Source organism: Microcebus murinus, chromosome 14 (assembly GCF_040939455.1).
Source record: "Microcebus murinus isolate Inina chromosome 14, M.murinus_Inina_mat1.0, whole genome shotgun sequence".
Lineage (NCBI taxonomy): Eukaryota > Metazoa > Chordata > Mammalia > Primates > Cheirogaleidae > Microcebus > Microcebus murinus.
This window is the reverse complement of record NC_134117.1, coordinates 8,568,063-8,590,463: the sequence shown is the minus strand read 5'-3', so window position 1 is coordinate 8,590,463 and position 22,401 is coordinate 8,568,063. Positions and strand designations below refer to the sequence as shown.

Sequence of the window (22,401 nt, the reverse complement as noted above, 5' to 3'; positions counted from 1 at the left end):
CTGGCCCCCTGTTTAAAAAGTTTGAGGGGTCATCAACAGTCAAACTAAATGCAATATTAAAGCTCTTTTAACAAGAACAGAAATGTTCTTACAGTGCTTACTGCATTTTCTATTCTTCCTGGATATAGTTCCCTGAGAAGGAAGATGGATAACACTCATTATACTTTTGATCCTAGACAGAAGCAATTACCTGGCCCAGGTCAGTCCACTGGTTCTTCCTTCCCAGGTTTAGAATGAAACTTTATTTCTAAGCGAGAACCTGAACTTTAGAGTTTGGGGCTTTATTTGGCCAAATATCTGCCACGGGCCACTCTCTTGGCTTTTTTGCCCATGATCTTAAACCTAGTTTAGAAAGGGAGATGTGGGAAGGCCATCTGGATTATCTGTAGAGAACTATTAACTGAGCAAAGCCACTTAAAATGAATCCACTTAATGAATCAGAGTTTTACGGTTAATAATGGGAAAAATGTTTCAGAATTTATCTTTTAAGAGAAATGAAAAATTATGAAAATGATTTTATTTTATATTTAACAAAATGTAGAATTTAATATTAACACCTAGAATGAACAAAGAATTTTGGCTATATTTTCCTGCCAGATTTTCAGGGATGCATATTCTTTACTTTACACTTAACGTTTGCAGCTCAAGCCCAGAGTCACTTGTTCATAGACATTCTGGAGGGGGCTTCTCGCGGTTCTTTGCTCTTCATGTCTTCTCTTTGCAGCCACCTCCTGTCCTCACCCTGGCCGGGTTTCTCTTCTTCAGTTGCTCACAGGTCTGACTCTGCCAGCTGCTGTTCCCCAGGGCTCAGGGGTAGGTTTTGAGCGGTTCACTGGGATCACTGTCATTGACTCATGACATGCTGCTGCTTCTGCCAGGCATGCAGTTTGCTCTCCGGTTGGTGGCATCGTATATTTGCCCCTGCGGTCAGCAAGGGACTGACGGGCAGAGACTTGTGAAGCCAGGAGGAGTATGTGAAAGGGGATCAAGTCTGTAACTTGGGTTTGCTGTGTTGATGAACGTGGTCCTAACGCAGCCCTTTGTTCCCTGCTCTGTAACCTTGTAATCGTGGAAACCCAGGTGGTGGGTTGTGGGAACCCTCAGCGCAGAGTGAGGCAACTAGAAATTCATCTCCTGGGAACTTCGTGGTTTGCTGATTCCTTGATTGGTAGGGGAGCTGACTAGCTCCTGCAGTGCTTGCTGGAGTGGCTGTGTGGAGTAGAACATTGCGTTTGCGGAAGGGTATTGTTCAAGGCACTGGCCACCACGCACACGCTGCAATCCAGCAAGGAGTCCAGGAGAGAGCGTGTGTAGAATGTTAGTCTCAAGAAAGACTGCTCATCCTAGAATGTTTTTTTGTTTTTGTTTTTCTTTTTTAATCTGCTGGATTTTATGAATTGTGTAACTGATCATGGCTGTTGCCCTTTTTGCTTTGGCTGTTGGGAAGCTTAGAGCCAGACTTACAGCCTACTACAAGGACTTAGGTAAGTACTTCTAGGCTAACCTTATCCCTCTCTGGCTTTTATCCCTTGTTTCTACCCATATTTCCATTTGTTCTCCTGAATTGCAAGCTCAAATCCTTTGTGGGCATTAGGGTAGAGTATATTTTCTAAAAAGTTTACCTCTAGAGAGTTCCTACCATTTCCATCTCAAAAGAGCTGAATTAATTTGGTAAAGAATGAAGGATTTGGAGGATCGAATTGAGTCTTCTTGAATGTGATATTTGTGTTACTGATTTCTTTCTCATATAGGATGAGACTTCTCAACACTAGCTTAACTTTTACATGGCCCTGGGATTTTCAGAGCCAGCTTGCCTGCCTGCCTTCTTTCCTTCCCTCCTTCTCTCTGCCTTTCCTTCCCAAAAATGTATCCTCAATTTTTAATTTTAAAATAAAAGTGAGTCTCCTCTCTCTTTATTGACTTCTTTTCTAGCACATTTTGGGTTACTTTCCTGGGTCTACTACTAAACTCTCCAATCTTCAGCTTCTATTAGAACTGAATTGAAAGGATTTTTCCCCCGTGAAGAGTAGTCTTTGCAGCTGCCCTTGCTTGAAAAGAACTTTGAAAGTCTCATGTGTAAATATGGTGAAGGTGGCAAGGAAGAGATGTAATTTATCAGCCTTTTCCAAGGAAGAGAACCTTCTGGAAAAGATGGGGCTTTACCTGAGTTTGTGCTTCAGCCTAAGGACACCACTCAGACTCCCAAGGATGAGCATGTGAGATTTAGTGCCGGCATGTAAAAAATTAATAGAAAACCTGTGACCTGGAAATAAAGGAACTTAATGATCTTCCATGTTGTCTCTATTCCTCATAAGACTGAGGACTTTTTTGTTTATTTGTTTTTGAGACAGAGTCTCACTCTGTCACCTAGAGTAGAGTGCCATTGTGTCAGCCTAGCTCACAGCAACCTAAAACTTCTGGGCTCAAGTGATCCTCCTGCCTCAGCCTCCTGAGTAGCTGGGATTACAGGCGTGTGCCACCATGCCCGGCTAATATTTTTTTTTTTCTATTTTTATTTTGCCTGGCTAATATTTTCTATTTTTTTTTTTTTTTTTTTTTTTTTTTTTTTTTTTAGTAGAGATGGGGTCTCGCTCTTGTGCAGGCTGGTCTTAAACTCCTGAGCTCAAGGGACCCTCCTGCCTCGGCCTCCCAAAGTGGTAGGATTACAGGTGTGAGCCAGTGCGCCTGCCTGGACTGAGGACTTTTGCCCGGCCCTTTTCCCACGTCCTCTGGGGTTCATGCAGCATGTGTTTGTGGGATTCTGTCTGTGTGTTGGGCACACTGCATAGCTGGAGCGCAGAGATAGCAGACACAGACATACCCTGGGACTCTATCTGACAAGGCAAGAAAGCACCCAGGCATAAATCTGCTGGCGGCTGAGAGCATGGGGAGCATTCTCCTGTGGGCTGGGCGTGGAGCGCACCCCTCCCAGGAGCTGGCTGGGGGCTGGGACTTGATGCCGGGCGGAGATGAGAGAGATGAAGGTGTGCAGGGGATGCCTCCTCAGCAGTGAGGACCCTGGCCCTGCTCAAACGCAGGATGAGGATCAAAGCCAGGAAGTGGAATTGGGACTTTTTCCCGAAGGCAGTGGGCAACTTTGTGAGCAAGGCTGAGTGACGTGAAAGTGTGACTCCAAAAGTCCAGGAAAGAGGATCGATCCCAGGTTCGTAACACCTGGGCAGAGAAAGCCCAGCAACGTGCCGTTCTTGACCCCAAACCGGGTGTTCTCCCTGTTCGCTGGTCTGCCTGGCTGGTCGTGTAGACCCGTGGGTGCTGTACTCGGTCCACACAGCGTCCCAGCTCTTAGAATTTTAGACAAGGCTATGAGCATGTCTAGCTCAGGGCACTGCTTGGGTATTCAGACGGTGCTGGGCACAGAGTTGTGTGACGCTGGGCGTGCAGGGCCTCAGGTGGAGGAACAAGTAATCCCCGCAGAGCCCAGAGCCTGTCTGCAGGTCGGCTGCCTCTAGAAGACAAGGTCCCCGCGGTTTTGTCCAGCTTCCCTACTCTCCTGCCAGGGGGTACGGGGTGCTGGTGAGGGCCTGGGCTCAAAGGAACAGGACCTGCCCCAGTCCCTTCTCCATCTGTGTTTACATTCTCAGCGTTCTCCAGATGGGTTTTTCTATGATCTGACCTACTTTCCTTTCTTGAATGAGCTTGGGGCTAATTAGCAGCTCAGGGGTCCACTGGCAGTGTTTGGAGAGTCTTGCTGCCATGGCAACTGCAGACTTCCCGGAGGCTGGAGGCAAAGGTGGAGCTCTTCAAGTTTGTTTTTCTTGGGGTGTCAGAGGTGCATCAAACTGTACTTAGTCGCTGAACCTCTGTAGGAATTAAGAGCCTGTTTATCTCTTAGTTACAGGGATTTGTCAAGTTTGCTAATCTTTCTGGTAGGTGTCAGTAAGTAATGTGTGAATAGACTCATTCTCCATTTACAGCCCAGGCCCTTAGCCTGGCCCGTAGCCTGGCCGTGGTGGGTGCCGGGTGGGTGCTCAGTGCATGTTTGAGTAACTGAGGGCATGAGTGGTTGGAATGCTAACCGCGTGCATTTTAGTACTTTTAGATGAAATCTGCGCTTCCTTATTGTACATGTCTGTAACGTTTGTGGAATGATGATTTGGGGGTGAGGTGAGGGAGGGAGGAAAGGGAAATTGTAAAACATGCGGGCGTGGGATGGGGGTGGTCTCTGTGTTAAGAGCAGTTATGTTATTGTGGATAATCATAGCCCAGGGGAGGCAGTGTGTGTTCAGGGATTCTGGAAGGTTTAAGCTGTGATAAATGGCCCTGGACAGCTGTCACTTTTGGGTTCCTTGGTATGACTTCGGTAGTTTTCTGTCTTTTCCCTTTTTGTTAGCTGTTCATGGTACTATCAATGTATCCCAAGTGTAGCCTGTCTTAGTTCAGGCTGCTATAACATAAATACCATAGACTCAGTGGCTTAAGTAGCAAACATTTATTTCTCACAGTTATGGAAGCTGGAACCCTGTGATCAGGATGCCAGTGTCATTGGGTTCTAGGTGAGGGCTCACTTCCTGGTTTGCAGATGGCCACCTTCTTGTTATGTCCACACTTGGCAGACAGAGACAGAGAGTTTTGTGGGGGAGATATCTCATGTTTCTTTCTCTCTTTATATGGGCTTGATCTCATAATGAGGGGACTCTCATGACCTAATCTAATCCTAATTACCTGCCAAAGGTCCTACCTCTAAATCTAATTACCATCCCACTGGGATTAGGGCTTTTCAACAGATGAATTTTGGGGGAACACAAACATTAACAGCCCTTTTCCTCTCTAACCATTCTCCCTCCTAATTTTTTCTTCTTTGCATTTTCTGTAGGCTGAGTTACTAGATCACCAACCTTGTTTTAAATTGTATGTAAAATAAGCACCAAGATGTTTTAAATGAGGGTCTGAGAGGCTCTCCCATAAGTAAATTACACAAACTAATCCTATGTAGGGTTTTAGTTGCATCGACTGCAGTGGTCCCCAAATTCTACTGGTTTCTCCCCTGGTCCCTGACTGTGTTTTAACATCAGTGAGATCTAGAGAGGACGTGCTCTGCTGCAGTGGCGTCTGTCCCATGCAGAGTGGCCTGGGCAGTCTAGAGTGTGGGCCGGAAGTGAGGGTGGGGGTGGTAAGGAGAGGAGCAGCCAGTGCGTGGATTTTCCAGATGATTAGTAATGCATCACTGTGGCATAACTTTTTGGTTGTTGGAATTCTAAGTAAAAGCACTTCACTTTAATGCCACCTTATTTCTTTTATGGTATTATACATAGGGGGAAAGAAGTTCCTTATAAAGAAGGATCCTGGTCTGGGGTATTCATAGATGGATGATGTTTAATTTAGTTTTTCCAATACCCTAGATGTTTTTTCTCTTTTTCCAGCTGAGGAAATGGAGGCTTAGTGTGTGTGTGGCTCAAGGCCACACAGATAACGAGAGACAAGTCAGAATTTGAACTCTGGTCTCATTTCAAAGCCCTCTTGTTATTGTAGCAAAACCCCTATGTATTAAGGGTAAGGACACTTTGCATGGTTTTGTGCAAGAAAGAAAGGAAGAAAGGAAGGAAAGGAAGGAAGATAGATGTTGGCAAGTGAGTTCTAACTGTGGTTCCTCATGTTTTCCCCACATTTTCCTAGTGTCAGGCTTGACTGAAGGACATTCCCTAGGTGCCCAGGGAAAGGGTCACTTTCCTCCAAATATTAATAGTCTAGGTTAGTGTTTAAAATTTTTCAGCTCCACATGGTAAGGTTCTTTGGCCCCCCAACTGCATATGGGGCCCATGGCGTCTGTTTTCTGACAGGGAAACAAACCCACAGGGTGTTGAGCATGGTGATAGGACGGACAGGTTGCAGGATCCTTGCCACCAAATGACACCCAGTGCTGACAGTGAATGACAGCTTCCCGGGAAGGTGCTTTCCAGAGCAAGCCTTATCCTGCCACCCCTGACAGTTACCTTTCTGCAAGATTGACATAATCAGTAGCTATTTTCATATAAATGCAAAAGTAAACCTTCTCAGTGTTTCCTGGAAATTTCATGTTGTTGCATCCTGGGACACAATTTTGATTGGCATTTTGTTTGACATTGATGTTAAGTATGAACAGAGCAAAGTCAGCCCAGCTGGAAGCTTTGGAACCATCCTGACATCATGAGTGGAAGTCCCAAAAGTGCCCATGCAAACATCCTTGGCCACATTTCCAGAAAACACTCGGTGTATTGGAGGAAATTTTAAAATGCTTTGAACAGTTTTACTTTTATTTTTCTTCTGGCCGCAATTTGGGTACATGTTAGACTTACTGCTTCATGGGTGAAGAAATCCTGGGAAAGCGTAGACGTCTTCCACTTACCCATAGGAGGTTCCATTTGGATTCTGTTGTGAATCTGTGTTTGGCGCTCAGAAAGCGGTTGAATTGAACTCAGAGCAGGAGGGGGACGGCCAGGTCCCAGGGTGTGCCCCTAAACCTGCACCTATGCGGAGATGATGAAATCTTTCCCTAGTGGCCTTCGCTGGGCAGGCCCAGGAGCTCCAGGCTTGAGAGCTGTGGAGCCAGCCAGAAGCCAGGGCTGCTGACAGGTGTGCATGGCCACCTGGCAGGGGCATGGGATTGGGCGCTGGGGGACACTCCTGCAGGCCCAGCCTGAGCCATTGCATGTCACGGAGAGCTGCCTCTTCCCTGGCTTCTGTTTGTTTAGGGCGAGCTTTTCTACAGGGCTTGGCTCCGTGGAGAACTCATCTGGTGGCTGGAGACGGTGTTGCAGACCTGGAGGCCCTGTGTGGCTTTCTCCCGAGCTTGCTCCAACCCCCTGCAGATTGAGGGGGGCCGAAGGTGGTGTCCTTGGAGGCCGGACCGGGCCTCCAGAGCCCGGGGCCTGAAGAAAGAGAAGCGCGCAGTGGGAAAGGGCGCACAGGTCTCACAGCTTCGCTCCTGCGTCCCCACTGCAGCCCATTTACCTGTCCTCCAGCCATCCCCTGGCCGCGGGAGAGACCATTTCCTTCTTCCAGGAGGGATGAGCCAGCAGAGACCCCCCTCGGTGGTCAGCTCGCCCGACCACCACGCCCCTCCTTCCCGGCCGGCTCCCGCCCGCGGCTCATTTGCATCTCAAAGCCACACAATGCGGGCGGTCCCGGCGAGGCGGGAGGAGGCTGGGGCCGAGGGAGGGTCTTCGCCCGCCCCCTCCCCCAGCCTTGTTTCCGGAGCCAGCGCTAGAGCTTTGTGAAGATGCGGGCGTCGGGGCTGCTCGGTGATGATGACATCATCGTGTCACACACAGGAGCCCGCGGCCCAGGGGTTTAGGAGGAGAAGAGCCGATCGGACCTCACCGGAGCTCAGGCTCCCACTCGGCCCCGGGCAGAGCCGCGCGCACGCTTGGGCGCGCGCCGGGCACCCTCGCGCGCACACATCCGCGGCGCTCGCCCCCCGGGCCCGGGCAGCTCCTCGCCGCCGCCGCCGCCACGGATGCCCGCAGTTGGTCCTCTCTGCAGTGCAGCAGCCCCGGCCGCCGGCCGGCCCGCCCCGGGCTCCCGGCTGGAGGATCGCGCCAGGACGCTGGCCCCGCTCGCAGCTAGCCTGCGCGCCAGGGCACAGCGACGATGGGAGGGTCGCAGTCCCTGCAGCCAGCCCCAGCCAGCGACCTGAACCAGGAGGCTTCTGAGGCAATGTAAGTGCTCCGCCCAGGCCGCCCGGAGCCCCCCAGGGAGGAGAAGCTGCCGGGCTTTGTTAGTGTCACCTCTCCTGATGCCGGTGCCCCTGCGGGCCTGGGGCTCGTGGCAGGCTTGCAGGGCTTTACCTGGTGGCTGCTCTTTCTAGCATTTTGTGCCCCCTCTGGGATGAGCATCTGGCAGCCCCAGGATACTGGTGTAGCCGGAAATGATTCCCTGGAATTTGGTTTTGGTTGTTCAGCTGCAGATGCATGGCTGGGGGCTTCCTGGGCCATCGGCATCTCTCCTCTGCATGCCTGGCACAGTGGTATTTCCTGCAAGGGAACAGCCGCGTCAAAGGCGGCCTTCTCCCAGGAAGAACCCATGAGTGTGGCAGCACCGTGCCTATGGAGACAGACCAGTTTACGGGCAGCCACTTGCATGGCTGGGCAGATGGCGTGGAGTGCACTGGTGGATGTTCAGTCCGGTAGCCTGAGCAGCACCCATGTACTCACCCTGGTGAACACTGGAGGCCGAGGCCGCTTGCTATTATTAGTAAAGACAGCAGAACAGTCTTGTCATTGGTCCAGGCAGTACTTGACTGTGCATCGATCTAGGAATCCGATCTTTTCTCAAAACCACAGAGCTAATGTGCTCAGGAGTGGTCTTTATGCTGGACGAGTGTGTATTAGAATTGTCGTTCCTGTTATGGTCGGCTCCATTACCTACCCAGGCATGTTTGGAGGATGGGGCTTGTCGAATAGGTCTGCCTGCTGGGTCGTATTTCAGCAAGGCAGGCTTGTTTCCAAAGTGGACCTCCCGGCCCTACTTGCTCCCCTTTTCCAAAGAGAAGAATATTTCAGAGAAGAGTATTTCTTGGGGACTTGGGGGTGGGGTGGTTAGGCAGTGGGTTCTTAAGAGTTATTGATGTATAGATTAAAAGATTGTAGGGGTTGGTGTGTGTGGTGGGGTTGGGGCCCGAAGCCAGGTTTTCTCTCTGGTCCCCACACCTGGGCTTCAGTGAAGAGCTGGTTCCGTGTGGTGATGTTATGCCAGGCCGAACCTCATGGTTTTCCAAGCTCCGGCTCTTTTAGCAAGGAATCATTCTTTGGGGCAAGTGTGTACCCATCATTTGTCTTTATCCCTGTGGTTCGAGAAAGCATCATCTTACAATGGAGGCGCATCGTGTTTGAGGGTTTTTTTTTCCTTTTAATGCCATGCACCTTGCAGTATGCTTGCCCTGTTTCTCTTTTTGTGTAGTGTTCCTAGGTGCATGGAAATATACCTCGAGCCTAAGCAGAAAAGTACAATTTAACCCAATTTTTGAAAGCCTCTAAACTGGAAATTAGTTAATCAGTGACAGACGCTTAGCTGACTATCACAGCTTAGACCTACAAAAGAGCTTAAGAAACAGAAATGTGACCCTACGTTTGGGAAAACGTGCTCCTCAGCCATTGGAGATGCAGCTCGCCAGCCCCTGCTATCCCGCCCCCTTTGCCACTTGAGTTGATAAATGATCAGTGTTCCGCTGGCTGAGCGCTGAGTTTGGAGAGCTGCTTTTAGGTAGCTGTGCTTTTTGGATAAGGGCCCTTAAGCTTATGCCCTATGGGGATAGTGATATTTAAGTAAAATTTCAGGTTGAATAACCACATTGTGAGGGAAGCTGCTTATCAAATATTTTCATGGTCGAGTTGGTCCATATGCACCTGCCTGAGGCTTCTCTCCCTAGAACTGCTACTTCTGAAATGTCTCTAAATATAGATCTTGAAGATAGTATATTTGCTTGTTCACGGAATCCCACTGTCCGTCTTCTAACAATTTGGTTCTAAAGATGGAGAGAGGACATGTTTGGCGCTAGTGCCATGGCTAGCATCTGTCCTCTTCAAAACCCATCTCTGCTGTCTGAATAACTAGGGCTCCTTTTTCTACCACAGATGTGCTCTTTTCCAGTCTCGAGGCTTAAAAAAACTGTAGTAAGAGAGCTCCTTCTTTTCTGCATGGGCACAAATCTTTTATAATGGCATATATTTCCATGCACATGAATAATACACGAGACAGGGTTGGGGTTCATGGCAGGAAGGAACTTCTATTGTAAGACGATGCTGTCAGGGCTGCTGGGACGGAGAGGAACACAGGGTGCGCACCTGCCCCAAGTTACAGCTCGTGACAGCTGGAACCTAGAGTGAATGTTTCTCTTGTTCTCTGGTGGTTTCGTGTGAGAGGTTGGCTTAAGGAGGGCCGGAGCATAGGAGTGGATTGGAAGTGACTGAAGGATCTATTTATTTATTTTAGTTTTAGGATTTCTTTCCTCTAGATTGCAGGCTTGGGGGGGGGGGTGCGGCTTTGGGTAGCCTTTGTAGCCCCAGCTGACAGCTTCATTCTGTGCGGGAGTGCAGTGGGGGTGGGGGAGAGGGCCATTTGCAGTCCTGGACCTTCCCTTTTGAGCAACTCTTGAAGCTGCAAGACTGGAGCAGCAGGAAGGCCTGTGGGATTTGGGGGTTGAGGCTGGGGGTGAAGGTTCAAGCAGTGACCAGTCCCTTGCTACTCCCAGGGCGGTCCACATGCCAGCATCATCTTCCTCTGGGGGCTTGTTAGAAATGCAGCATCCCGGGCCCCACCGCAGACTGGCCGAACCAGGATCCCCATTTTAACCAGGGACTCGTAAAGACGCCTGGGTGATTTGTAGGCATGTCAGAATTTGAGAAGCCCTGAGCTAGTTAAGTCTCCTCGTCATTCCTGGTCCATGAGAAACAGCCGGCTGCCTCTCTGGGAAGAAAGTTCTCCAGCAAGGGTGGCCATTGTTTGCAGGCAGAGAATGGGGAGCTGGGAGAGGGAGGGCTCTGCCTCAGAGAGCACTCACTTTGGCCGAGTGGGACACACACTGGGGGCGGAAGCACCTAGTCAATGTGGTCTGCGTCCATTGATCAGATCTGCTGTTCATGCCTGCCTTCCGCAATAGCCCCTTGTGGCGCGCTTCTGCTAAGTGAGGCTGCGTTAAGGACTTTGTCCTTTGTGAGTTGGAGACCCCCATTGCAGGGCCTCCCTCAGCTTCCCCCACGTCCCCACATCTTAGCCACTGAGAGCCTGCGGTGGGGGCGGCTGTGATTCTCTGACGGTGAAAAGTGAAAGTGGCGGTTCTGTTGGGACTGTGGGACTGTTGCCCCGCGCTCAAAGCAAACACATGCCTTAGTTCTGAAAAACAGATCACAAATAGGAAACCCATGCCTCTGTAGACCCGTGAGGGTCAGAATAGAAGGGACAGGATGGATGGGAGAGAAGTGAAGCAGGCAGCAGCAGGAGATGCCTTTTGGTTGATGAGAGTGGAGAGGGAAGGGGACAGACAGTGGCAAACACAGAGTGGAGGTTTCACACTCTGGTGGCTAAGAGAAAGAAGTGGCATTAGCCGAGACAAGAGAACTGGATTGGGAGCTAGTTTGGGGGAGAGTTGATGAGTTTGGGCTGGGATTTGAGAAGCAGGTAGGTGGGACCAGATGTAGCTAGAGAGTGGCCAGGACATGAGGGAGATTTGGGGTACCACCTCACTAGGTGGAGTGGCTTGAGCTCCCCAGGCATGTGTGGTCACGGATCAGAAAGTGGGGTTCTGGTGCCTTCCATGGGGTGTGGTTCCTGGCTCTGTCTTTTGGAGCTACTGAGACTGTATGATGACTCTGATCTTGCCCCACTGCCTGGCAGAGGCGAGATACCACGTTTGTAAAGATGTGAGAAGGTAAGAGTGTCAGACAGCTGTGAAGTGCGGACACCCTGTGCCTGAGAATTGCCAGCCACTCAGTGGCTCAGGAGGCCAGAAAGGGCTGCTGGGGCTCCTAGCAGGGATCTCCTTAGTCCTCACTGGGTCTTTTTCAAAACCTTGTTTCTGGAGATGACCCTTGGCAAAGTCATTTAGCTTCCATGACAGTTCCTAATGTGGGCTACAGCCAGTTTCTGAGTTCCTGGATGCAGATTTTACTTTGGATATTTTTGTTGGACAGAATTTGAGTTTTTCCCTTCCTAAAACTGAATGAATGAGCTGCAAGGTTTTCTGTAGAGCAGGGGGGGGAGGGGCTCAAGTCCCAAAGGATCTTCTTGGGTGCATTTTCCACTGGCATCATTCCCAAATGTCTCCAACATGGTCCCATGGCTCTGTGCCCACGCCCACAAGGATTCTGGCCCTTCACTGTCTTCTCTAAGGTGGGCTGAAGGCAAATACATTCTGAGGCCCTCCGGGTAGCTGTAATTGAGCAAGGGGTCCTGCCATCCTTTTTACTGGGACCTGGGCAGGGTGCCCCTCTGAGGGTAGCAGCTGGGATTCAGATATGGATGGAGTATGGCTCTGCAGGTGAGCGCCACATCAAGGTCAGTGGATTCTGGGTCCCCTTCCGCATCGACCCTTCCATCCCCATCCTTGTGTTTCTTTCCACTGTCTACAGCCTGTTTCTGTGGCTATATTTTTGGTTGCCTAGGAAACCACTTTAGCCTGAAGTATGATTGGCTGCTGTTGCCAGATGGATTACCCAAGCTAGTGCAGCGTTCTGGGGTAAGCAAAGGATGTTGAACAATTCCATCCTTTCCCCTTAAGATTAGCAATGAGGACTTGGGCATTGTGAACAATTGTTCCGTGAAAACCAATTGTTTATGGACTGATGCTTTTGTTTCACGTTGGACAAGGGTCTGGGGGAGACTGGCGGACCAAAGAGAACGGAATGAGAACTGCTTACACACCTCCATCCTGCTTTGAAGTGGTAGCTGGGTGACATTGGTTCTGTTTATATTTACAAATTCAAATTCTCTTTAGCAGTTATTTCTGGAGAAGAGGTGTGTGCTGTTTGTCATTGCCAACTGTGGACACAGAGCTGGATGCTGCAATGTCAAAGCCAGGAGTGAAAAACTTTTCCCCTTGGCCTTTCTGGGTAGCCTTGGATTCAACAGAAACTCCTGTGGGCCGTGTCTGTGCCAGGTTTTTTCTTTATAGAACTATCACATCCATTAATCCTGTGAGGCCTGCAAATTTTATAGATAAGGAAGCTGAGTCTGATGGATGGTTTAAGTCAAGGGGTCAGCAAACTCTTTCTGTAGAGGATCATATAGCAAACATATTAGTCTTTGCAGGCCATCTGGTCTTTGTGCAACAATTCAGTTCCACTGTTACAGCGCAAAAGCAGCCATAGGCAATATGTAAATCAATATTCCAATGAGAATGTATTTACAGAAACAGGCTGCAGGTTGTGATTTGCAGACCCTGGTTGTGCAGATGGTCCGTGCAGGGCTCAGACCTATGTCCCCACCCTCATGACCCCAAGGCCGTCTGCCAACACAGGAGAACCCTGGGGCTGGGCAGCCTTCTTTGTCTCTCTGTTCTCACTCTCTAAAATGTCTCATTAGTGCTCATGGATTTAAATAATATTAGGAACTGGTGATGCCCCACTTTATATACTTGCCTGTCATCTGAGCATCGGACTTACCCAGTTGTTTATTTCATGGCTCCTCTTGGATTGCTCCTGGTTAGCTCAGGCTTCACGTGTCCAAGGTAGACCTCTGGTGACCGTCCTCTCAAAAACAAAACCGTCACACATGTACATTCACAGGAACTCAGCCCCACCCCAACACCGTCATCTCAGCACTGTGGCCCCTCATCCACCCTGTGCTCAAACCAGAAACTGATAGTCAAGGCATGTCTTCACCTTCCCCCTCGCCTCCCTTCTCCGCAGAACAGCCCAGGTCATGGGTCCTCCCACTGCTTTTACTCTAAAACCCAAACCCCTTGTCAGGGCCCCCAAGGAATGCCCTGCTGGCCAGGCTCCCACTCCTCCTCCCCTTGCCTGGTGTTCTCCCAGAGTCTGGGCTGTCATTGCTTTGAACTCCACCACTCTCCTGCACTCCCTTGGTAGGCAGCTCTGTCCTTTCCTGGGCTGGTCTCTCTTCCTGCCTTTATTGCTCTCTGTGCAGACCAGGCGACTGCTGCAAGCTCTGCAGGGCTCTTGTGGAGGCTGGAGTGGGACTTTGAGCAGTAAATTACCTTTGTTCCAGAGCTGTTAGCCCTGACAAAGGAAAACAGCCCCTGGGACCTGGGTGGTGGGCCTCATGAACAATGCACCCCCAGGGCTGCAAGGAATGACCTGTGGAGGTTGAGGGGTGGACTTGAGCCCTGCCAGCCCTCCTTATCTACAAGGGCTTGTTTCCTCTGGGTTTGCTGCTTTTGCCTTTTCCTCTGCTTTCTCCTTAAATGGAAGCTGGCACAGCTCTTCTTGCCTGAAGCAGCAGCAGCCTCTGGCTCTGGGCAGAGCAGTGGGGGCCCAGGGGGTGGGGGGGCTCTGTCCAGGGTTGCAGCTCCCGGTAGCTCCATGTCCTTATGGGGCCCAGAGCTCAGGCCAACTGCTGGGCCTGGTTTCCCATCAACATTCCAGCTTCACTTACGCCAAGGTGTTCCAGGCCCTGAGGATTTTAGAACTGGAAAGATCAGGATCTTAGAAATCGCAGAGGGCTTTTTCTAAACAGAAATTTGTTTTAAATTCCATAAGCACATGGTTTGTAGAATATCCCTTAGGCTTTTCCTGCCGGTCATTACTCAAAGTGATTCAGGTAGTCATTTTAATCTTTTCCCTGTAACTTTCAGTTTGCTAAAAAATACATGTTTTTAGAGGGACTGTATCATTTGGTAGACTCAAATCAGAGGCATTGTTCCAGGCAGTGGAATAGCTTAGATTGCAGATTCTTTTTCCCATGAAGAAGTGGCGTGGATAGTTTATTTGGGGATAAATGACCCATCTTGGGGCCCTGGGCCAGGCCTTCCTTCAGTCTTACCTTGTATCTTTGCCTAAATTATCTTTTTCTTTTCTAACTCCTTCTGTCTCTTTAGGGATGTTCTCTAGGTCAGTTCCAAGGGAGGTGGGTGTTTCCTCTGTTCGTGCCACATGGGAGATGGCTGTCTAGAGAAAGCTGGTCTCCCCTGAGGTCTGGCAAGCCCAGCAGTGGCTGGACAAACACGTGGCCTTTCTGTACCCGACACCTGTTAGGACTCACCTGAGTTAAAACAACTCAAGGCCACAGCGATGTGACCTGCAAACTCCAGGAGTCTGAATTTCATGTTCTGGCTCCGTGGCCACAGCAGGCCAGGTCACCTAGGGTGAAGCTTGTGGCATTTAGAAAACTCCTGGGCTGCTGTCTGTCCCCTGCTGGGGAGAAAACCTTGCGAGCTGGGAGTATCGCAGAGCCGCCAGCCTGTTTGCAGCTGCCCAACCCAAGGAGCCCAAGCGCTGTGACGGCTCAGGTCTAGGGCTCCTGGGGCTCGGGACTCCCTGGGAGGCAGCCACATCCAGGGGCCCAGCCTCTGCAGCAGCTGCTCCCCTTGGCCATTCTTCAGGCCCCTGCTGAAATGGCTAATTGTTCATTGTTCTGAGAGAAAGGGAGGCGCCTGGAGGGGTCTGGAAGTATTTTCCCTCCAGGAAAGGCAGGAGAGGCCGGCTTTACTGTAGGGAAAACATCTGCACACATTTAGGTCATGCGTGGAATTTCCCAGCTGAACCTGCTCCAGAAGGGACCCTGTGACTGTGCATTTCCTTGAACAACGGCCCCACAACGACGCGTTCCTGGGGTGCAGGGCTGAAGGGGAGGGAGCACGTGTGGGTCACGCAGCAGTCTCTCCAGGGAGGGGGAAAGGCAGCAGTGCACAGGGCGAGGGGGAGAGGCAGCTGGGGGTGGGTGTGTGGCGGGCGTCCCGGTGGCCGTCCAGCCTGTGCCGGTGAGCAGGGAGTTTGGACTCCGAAACCAGTGACTGGCGGTGTCTGTGTGCCCTGAGCAGGGAGGTCTCATGACCAGGAGCTCGGGGTCTGAACAGGTGTTTCCAGGCAGGAACATCCCTTCTTTGCAGACGGGCGTTGCCAGTGGCCTCAGCTAGGCACCTTTGGTTGCAAGTAGAGAAAACCAACTCAACTTAAAACAGAGGGATTATGTTTCCTGTGACTGACAGTGGGATTTATATAGGGGTTATCACCAGGATGACTTTAGAAAAATGGCTACTCCTGCCCCCCCAAAAAACCCTGAAAAATGTAAAGCATCAGAATTTGTGGCGTTTAGGATCACCACCTTTGATCTACAACAGCTGGCTTAGTGCTGGGGCAGCCTGGGGCTGCCTTATCCTCTCTGTCACCTGTCCTGACCTCTAACAGCTTCACGCTGCTGGGGAGTTTCGTGCCTGCACCTGGGTGCTGCCTGCAGGGACCCGGACCCCGAGAGAAGAGCCAGGCGGGGGCCCTGGTCCTTGGCTTGGTCCGTGAGTGCCCCTCAATAGATGAGCTCGTGTCCCCTGCCCTGGGCTACGGGGTAGCAACATGCTCCTGGGACAACTCCCAGGTTTGGCACCTATAGTGAACATCCTCAGGTGCCAGGGCAGAGCTTGAGAGATGTGACGAGAAGTACAGGGCCAGTCGAGTGGCCACAGGAGTGTGGTCCCACGTGGCACTGTTTGCACTCTTTGCTTGGGAGCCTCAGGAGCCTCGCTGCTGGTGGCTCTGGGGTCAGTAGGAAAACACAGGGAGGGAAAGCGAGCTCCCAAGGTGCTGGCTCCGCCTGCTGCCCGCTCAATGCAGGGAATCGGGACTGCAAAACCGGAGTCTTCTCAGTGTCCATCCTGTCCAGCTGCTCTGGTAGCAGGTGAAGGAAGAGTGGATCCGAGCCCACCATGGAGCACATGCCATGAACGCTGACCCCTCTCTGGGGCGTGGCCTTACCCTCTGGTTGGATGCATGGTCCAGGGGCCACTCCCAGACTCCAGGGCCCTGGCCCAGCAGCCACCTGCCCCTGTAGACAGGGCAGAGGGCTGTGCTGGGTGGAGGGTGCGGCCAGCAGAGCTCCCCTCTGCTGCTCTGTCCCAGGGTGGGGCTGTCCTGTTGCCTTGGTCATGCTAGTGGGCTCAGTGGACTGTCAAGTGTTCTTTCTCCTGCCTGGAGGTTCTCTGTTTCCTTTTTGTCTTTCCAATGGGTGTGACTGTCTGTCTATCTCTGTGACCTGCATGTTTTTACCTGACCCAGCAAGGCAGGTGGCCTGGAGGTGAGGGTGTGCCTGATAAACTAACCCAGTGCTCCCGAGATAAAGAGGGGAGAGCCTGCCTGGATCAGCCCTAACCAGCCACCTTTGCTGTCAAGAACAACGCAAAGCTCAGCATTCCCTCCCTAGGAAACAGCTACTGGACGGCGGCACTGGCTTTGCCAGGCCTGCCCCTGGTTCCTGGGCATGAGGCAGGGCCCGCTCACTCTGTGATTTGGCATCGTTGGCATCTGGGGCCTCAGTTATGACATCCATGAAATAGGGTTAAGACACCCCCCCCCCCGTTGTTGAAGGATCCCGCAGATAAGAAAGAGAATGCTGAGGGTATTTGGGCACCCAGGAGAAGAAATGATGGACGCAACATTCATGAAATACCATGCTCATTTTTTTAAAGTGACAAGTAAAAATTCCATTGTAGAATGGCCAAATCAAGCAAATAACATGTGTTACCTCACCCAATTTTTGTGTGTTGAGAACACTTAAAATCTACTCTCTTAGCAGTTCTCAAGTATGCAGTACGTATTATTAACTACAGATGCTCACCAAGTTGTACAGTTGTACAGTAGATCTCTTGAGCTAATTCCTACTCACTGAAACTTTATATCGCTTGACCAACATCTCCTCCACCCCTCAGCCCTGGTAGCCACCGTTCCTCTACTCTTTGCTCCCCTGAGTTCAACTTTGTTTTAGATTCCACATGTAAGGGAGATCATCGTGGTTTTGTTTTATTTTTTTACTGTAGCACTGAAACAGTGAAAAACACGGATACATTGTACCAAAGGGCACGTTAGTACCGCTCATCTGAACTGCTCATGACAAGGAAGCCCCTTTGCACCCGGGAAGTGGAACCGCAGACAGCAGCCCGTGCCGCGCTGGTTCCTTTCGGAATGCACCTTCTGGTCATTCTGCTACTCTCCTGGTTTCCACGGGACATTTCCTAATCTAGGCTCAAAAGATTATGGATTTGTAATTTTCTACATACTATCTTTCGCCCACCTCTCCAAATGTGGCTACCCCTTTTTAAGATTCAGGGCTTTAATGCCTGACTTGGTGTAAATGGAAGGGAGCCAAAGGTGTGTGTGTGTTTGGGGTGGTGACCTGGTACAGGCTTTTCTGGAGATGGTCTGAATCGCCCACATCTCAGGGGCCCTGGGAAACATCTCCTCCATATCCAAGTGTTAACATGTTACTGGTCAAAAATATTAGAAGATAAAATTGGAGCAGTCAAGTTGTAAGATAGAAAAGGCCAAAGGGCGGAACGGTGGCTGTAGATGAAGAATGGGAATAGGTCCCATATGCCTTGCGGGGCCCAAGGTGATGCATGGGGGTGCACAGCCCCAGCTTGCAGGGAGCTCACAGTCCACTGGAGGGGCTGACGTCATCCCCCCAAACTGTGCACGTGGGTTGTAGGCACGAGCTTCAGCATTCAGTGGGGGTTCGAACAGTGGAGAGAGCAGGACAGGAGGGCTGCACGGAGGCAGTGACTTTTCCGCTGAGACTAGAATGGCTATCAGGTGTCTGCTGGGCAGGAAAGGCATGCCAGGCAGAGGGAACAGCAAGAGCAGGGACAGACAGCTCGTAGCAGGCAGGGCGTTGGGTTTGGCTTGAACTCTGGGCACATGGGATATGGGAGAGGGAGGCACCACCAGAGGGAAGTGGCTGAAGGCCTTAGGAGTCATGCTATGGAATCCGGATTGGGGGGGGGGGACCTCTGATGGAGTTCAGAGGGGAGTCACAAGATCAGATTTGGCTTTGTTGTTCAAGGAAAGGAAGGGAGAACACAGCCCACCTCTGTTTCTTTGCCGTGCTGTGTGTGCCTGCTGCACAAGTTGACTTTCTTCCATTCTGATTTTCCACATTTGGGACCTCAGATGGGGCAGCCTGGCTCTTTTAATATGTGGGTCCTTATTCTTATAATTAAGAGTCAGCCTTTGTCTTTTAGGATTGCTTGGAAAATGGCATTCCTGAAGTTCTCCCTTGCGGTCCTCCCTGGTTGATGCAGAACCTTGACTCTTCGCCCCCAGATGGAGATCGGCTTTGTGCATCAGGGGCTGCCGGCCAGGGCGGCTGTTTGGAATTGGCTGGCTGCTGTTCTGCAGGGGACTGGGGGACCGATGCCAGGGCTCACAGCTCATCCTAGCCAAGGGAAAAGATGTCACATCATTTTATTTAATATCTTCTTTTATGTATAGACGGAAATAGATTTTTTTTTTCCCTCTGAAAAACGTGTGGCCTTGTAGATAGCCATGCAGATCCTAGCTGCCGAGAGGCCTGGTATGGCCCCAGAAAGCAGAGCTTGAATGAGATTAGTCACGGCAAGTCGGCAGTGTAGGGGAGGGGAAATGGCTTCCTCTACCCTCCTAGGTTCTTCCACTGGGCTACGAATTAAACTGACATTAAACAGATTAACAGGAGAAAAACCATTTTAATTACATGCATATGCATGGGAGTCCCACAAACTACGGGACTGGAGGAGTCAGGGAGTTGATGCTTATTGGCAGCCTGATCTGCAGGAAGGGACAGGCCTGGGGCTGCTGGGGGTGGAGACAAGTCATGGCAGGTGAGGGGAGGAAGATTATGGTGAATGAAGCTTGTCTTGTTGCACCAAATCCCTCACGTTTCTAATGTAGATTTCCTTTATAGATGTCAATGTCTTTTACAAAAGGACAGCTTTTCAGAGCTGTTAGCAGTTTCTGAGAATAATCACCAGCTCAAGATAATGCCAAAGAAGAAGTATATTTTGGGTGGCGTACTCTGTCTCCTATGGTCATATTTTGAGGTGGTGTGTCCTGAACCCCAATACAAACAAGGAGGGCAGTAGGAATTTAAGAATTTCAGACGAGAATTTGCATTTTGGAAGGAGCATTGGAAGGAAGCTGGAGCAGAGAGAAAGTCACCTGCCTTTGGAAGATGTGGTTTGAGGGGGAAGAGGGTGCACAGGGCCTTTTAAAAATTACAGTGATCGCCAGGCATGGGGGGCTCACGTCTGTACTCCCAGCTATTCGGGACATTAAGGTGGGAGGATCGTTTGAGCAAGGAAGTTGATGCTGTCATGGAGCTGTGGTCACTCCTGTGAATAGCCACTGCACCCCAGCCTGGTAACATAGTCACACGCTGCCTCTTAAAAATAAATAAATGATTATAATGATGGCCCAGGGGCTGCACAGCTCGGAGGTGAGCTGTTTTCTGAGTAGGAGGAGAGCGAAGCTGGGCAGGGGGTGAGACGTAAGGCCCAAGCTGTGATCTGGGGTAACGTGGAGACAGTGTTACTCTGCGGCAGAGAATCAGGACAGTGTGGGTTTCGGGGTGTCCAGGGGCCAAACTTGGGCATGGCCCTTCCAGAACCACCATGGTCCTTGCTAGATGCTCCAAACCCTGGGGACAGGGGTACCCCTAATTCGCTGAGGAAGTGAAGGAGCAGCATGTTTTTTCTTTTTTTGAGACAGTGTCTCGCTCTGTCACTCGGGCTAGGGTACAGTGGCACTATCATAGCTCATTATAACCTCAACCTCCTGGGCTCATGCAGTTGTCCTGGCTCAACTTCCTGAGTAGTTGGGAATACAGGCGCCCACTACCATGCCCAGCCAATTTTTCTATTCTTTTTGTAGAGAGCGTGGTCTTGCTGTTGCCCAGGTTGGTCTCAAGCTCCTGGCCTCAAGTGATCCTCCCGCCTCAGCCTCTCAAAGTGCTAGAATTACTGGTGTGAGCCACTAGCACCTGGTCAGGAACGGCATTTCACACTTTCAAGGGGCCCCCAAACCCTCCTTTTACCATGAGTCCAGGTGTCAAGAAGTGAGTCTGCCCAGATCCAAAGTGGACAGAGTTTTGCACACAGCGGTTGGGTGGCTGAGCTCCTCTTCGGACGTCTTAGTCTGTTTGGGCTGCTATAAGAAAATCCCATAAATTGGGTGGCTTATAAACAGCAAAAATATTTTTCACGGTTCTGGAAGCTAGGGAGCCTGAGTTCAAGTGAGATTGGGGCAGGCGAGGGCCCACCTTCTGGCTCATAGATGGAGCCTTCTTTGGTGGCGGCAGTGAGGGGTCTCTCTGGGGTTTCTTTTATAGGGGTGCAAATCTCTTCTGACCTAATCACCACCAAAGGTTCCACTTCCTAATACTGTCACCTTGGAGGTTGGGATTTCTACATATGAACTTGGGGGAGGTGGGGACATAAACATTCAGATCGTAGCAACGCCTCTCAGGCTAGCATTCAGGAATAGCTAAGAATCCAGTGTTCGTCCCGTTTGACTGACATAAGCTCTTTCCGTCCATTTCCTCCCCTCATTTTGAGGCCTTCCTTCAGGTCCTGGGGTGAAAGATGGTGTGTAAGTAGGAAATGGAGAGTTTGTGGGGCCTTGGTCTTGAAGTGGCACCTAAGAAATTTCTGATTATTTTTTCTGTATCTGGGTATTTTTTGCATATTGTGGCAGAAATGCTTTTTTCCCCCATCACTGATGTCTTTGTTGCAAAATTTCTGTTAAGTTTGAGGCTGTGGCATGGTGATTTGGTGCTGGCTTTTGAGGAAGTGCGATGTGGAAATGTCAAAAGTCAGAGCTTTTCCATCTTAATTTTGGGCAGAATTTGTCACAGTCTCCATTCACACTGAAGCACATGGGCCCTTGGGGCAAAATCCCTGATTCTTTCCTTTTCTGATTTCTGAGGCGAGCTCTTACACATCCTGTAATGAATTAAGACAAAAGGACAAGCCCCTAACTGTTTAACGCATCTTACATTAAAATTCCAGCGGAAACCAGAAGTGTGCCTTTTAAGTAGCCAGGCACATTGAGATAAAGGGAAAACTTTGAGGCTTTCATGCGAGAGATTGGAGAAAACAAAGCAGGGAGCTGGTCTGGAACTTGTTGCCTTGAGAATAATGGGATGGCGGATCGGTTTGTAAGTCAGAGGGCAGGAAGGCACGAGCACGAGGAATAGCCAGGTGACTACTGTCAGATCAACACCTTCTCCGTTTCTTTTATGATAGAACCGAGCAGGCTGTTGGCAAGAAGGCCAGCTCTGAGAGTCTATTTTAACTCAGCTGGGCTATTGTCACAACACTCTTCACCTTGAGACAGTGATGTTCCTGTGATGTGGGAAATCGTGTCTGTTCATTAGAGCTTTGTTATGTGTCATTGAAATCTGAGATTCCTGACCTGCCTTGTCACATATTTAATCCACTGATTATGGCTCTAATATTTTTGTTATTCTTCAATCCATCAGTATAGTAGAGACTCAAAATCTCTTGGAGTTAAGAAAAACTATTTCCTTCCTTGTCATCAATTATAGAGCAAGTAAAAAATAAATGCTAATTTTAGCCAAAACTTTTCAAAAGCACCACCTGGGATCTTGGCTCTCTCTCGCTGATACCTGTCACTTTAACCCCCATTCTCCCGGGTATCTCAAATCCGGCCACTTCTCACCTCCTCCTTGGCTACCAGCTACCACTTCGGTTACAGGCTCCATCTTCTTCCTCTGGACTCCCAGGAGCCTCTGCTCCTGCCCCTGTGCTGTTCTGACAGCAGTCATAATGGCCTCAAAACAGCTTGGGGTGAGTCCTTTCCTAGTGTAAGACCCTCGATGGCTCCCATACTCCCCATGGGGCCCAGGAGGTTGCCGTCATCGCTGCCCATGTCTAGGACCTCCTGGCTGACCTCCTCCTCCTTGCCTGAAGCCCATTCCTTGCACTTGTCACCGTCTTCCCGCCTCAGGGCTCTTCATCTTTCGCTTCTC

At 50.4% G+C, this 22,401-nt stretch overlaps 1 protein-coding gene across 13 annotated transcripts in view; it reads left to right on the top strand.

Moving 5' to 3' along the window:
- Positions 1 to 22,401, top strand: part of TACC2 (transforming acidic coiled-coil containing protein 2) — a 201,989-nt gene that overhangs the window by 123,663 nt on the left and 55,925 nt on the right. For 2 of the 13 annotated variants that reach the window (XM_012781282.2, XM_012781280.2), the window contains exon 1: positions 7,321 to 7,655. The exons of 10 other annotated variants lie outside the window; for them this stretch is intronic. In XM_012781282.2, the coding sequence (XP_012636736.2) occupies positions 7,588 to 7,655 (68 nt within the window). In that variant the 5' untranslated portion in view covers positions 7,321 to 7,587. Of the gene's footprint in view, positions 1 to 7,320; positions 7,656 to 22,401 lie in introns of those variants that run through there. One more of the 13 variants, XM_012781281.2, reaches the window with a different exon arrangement.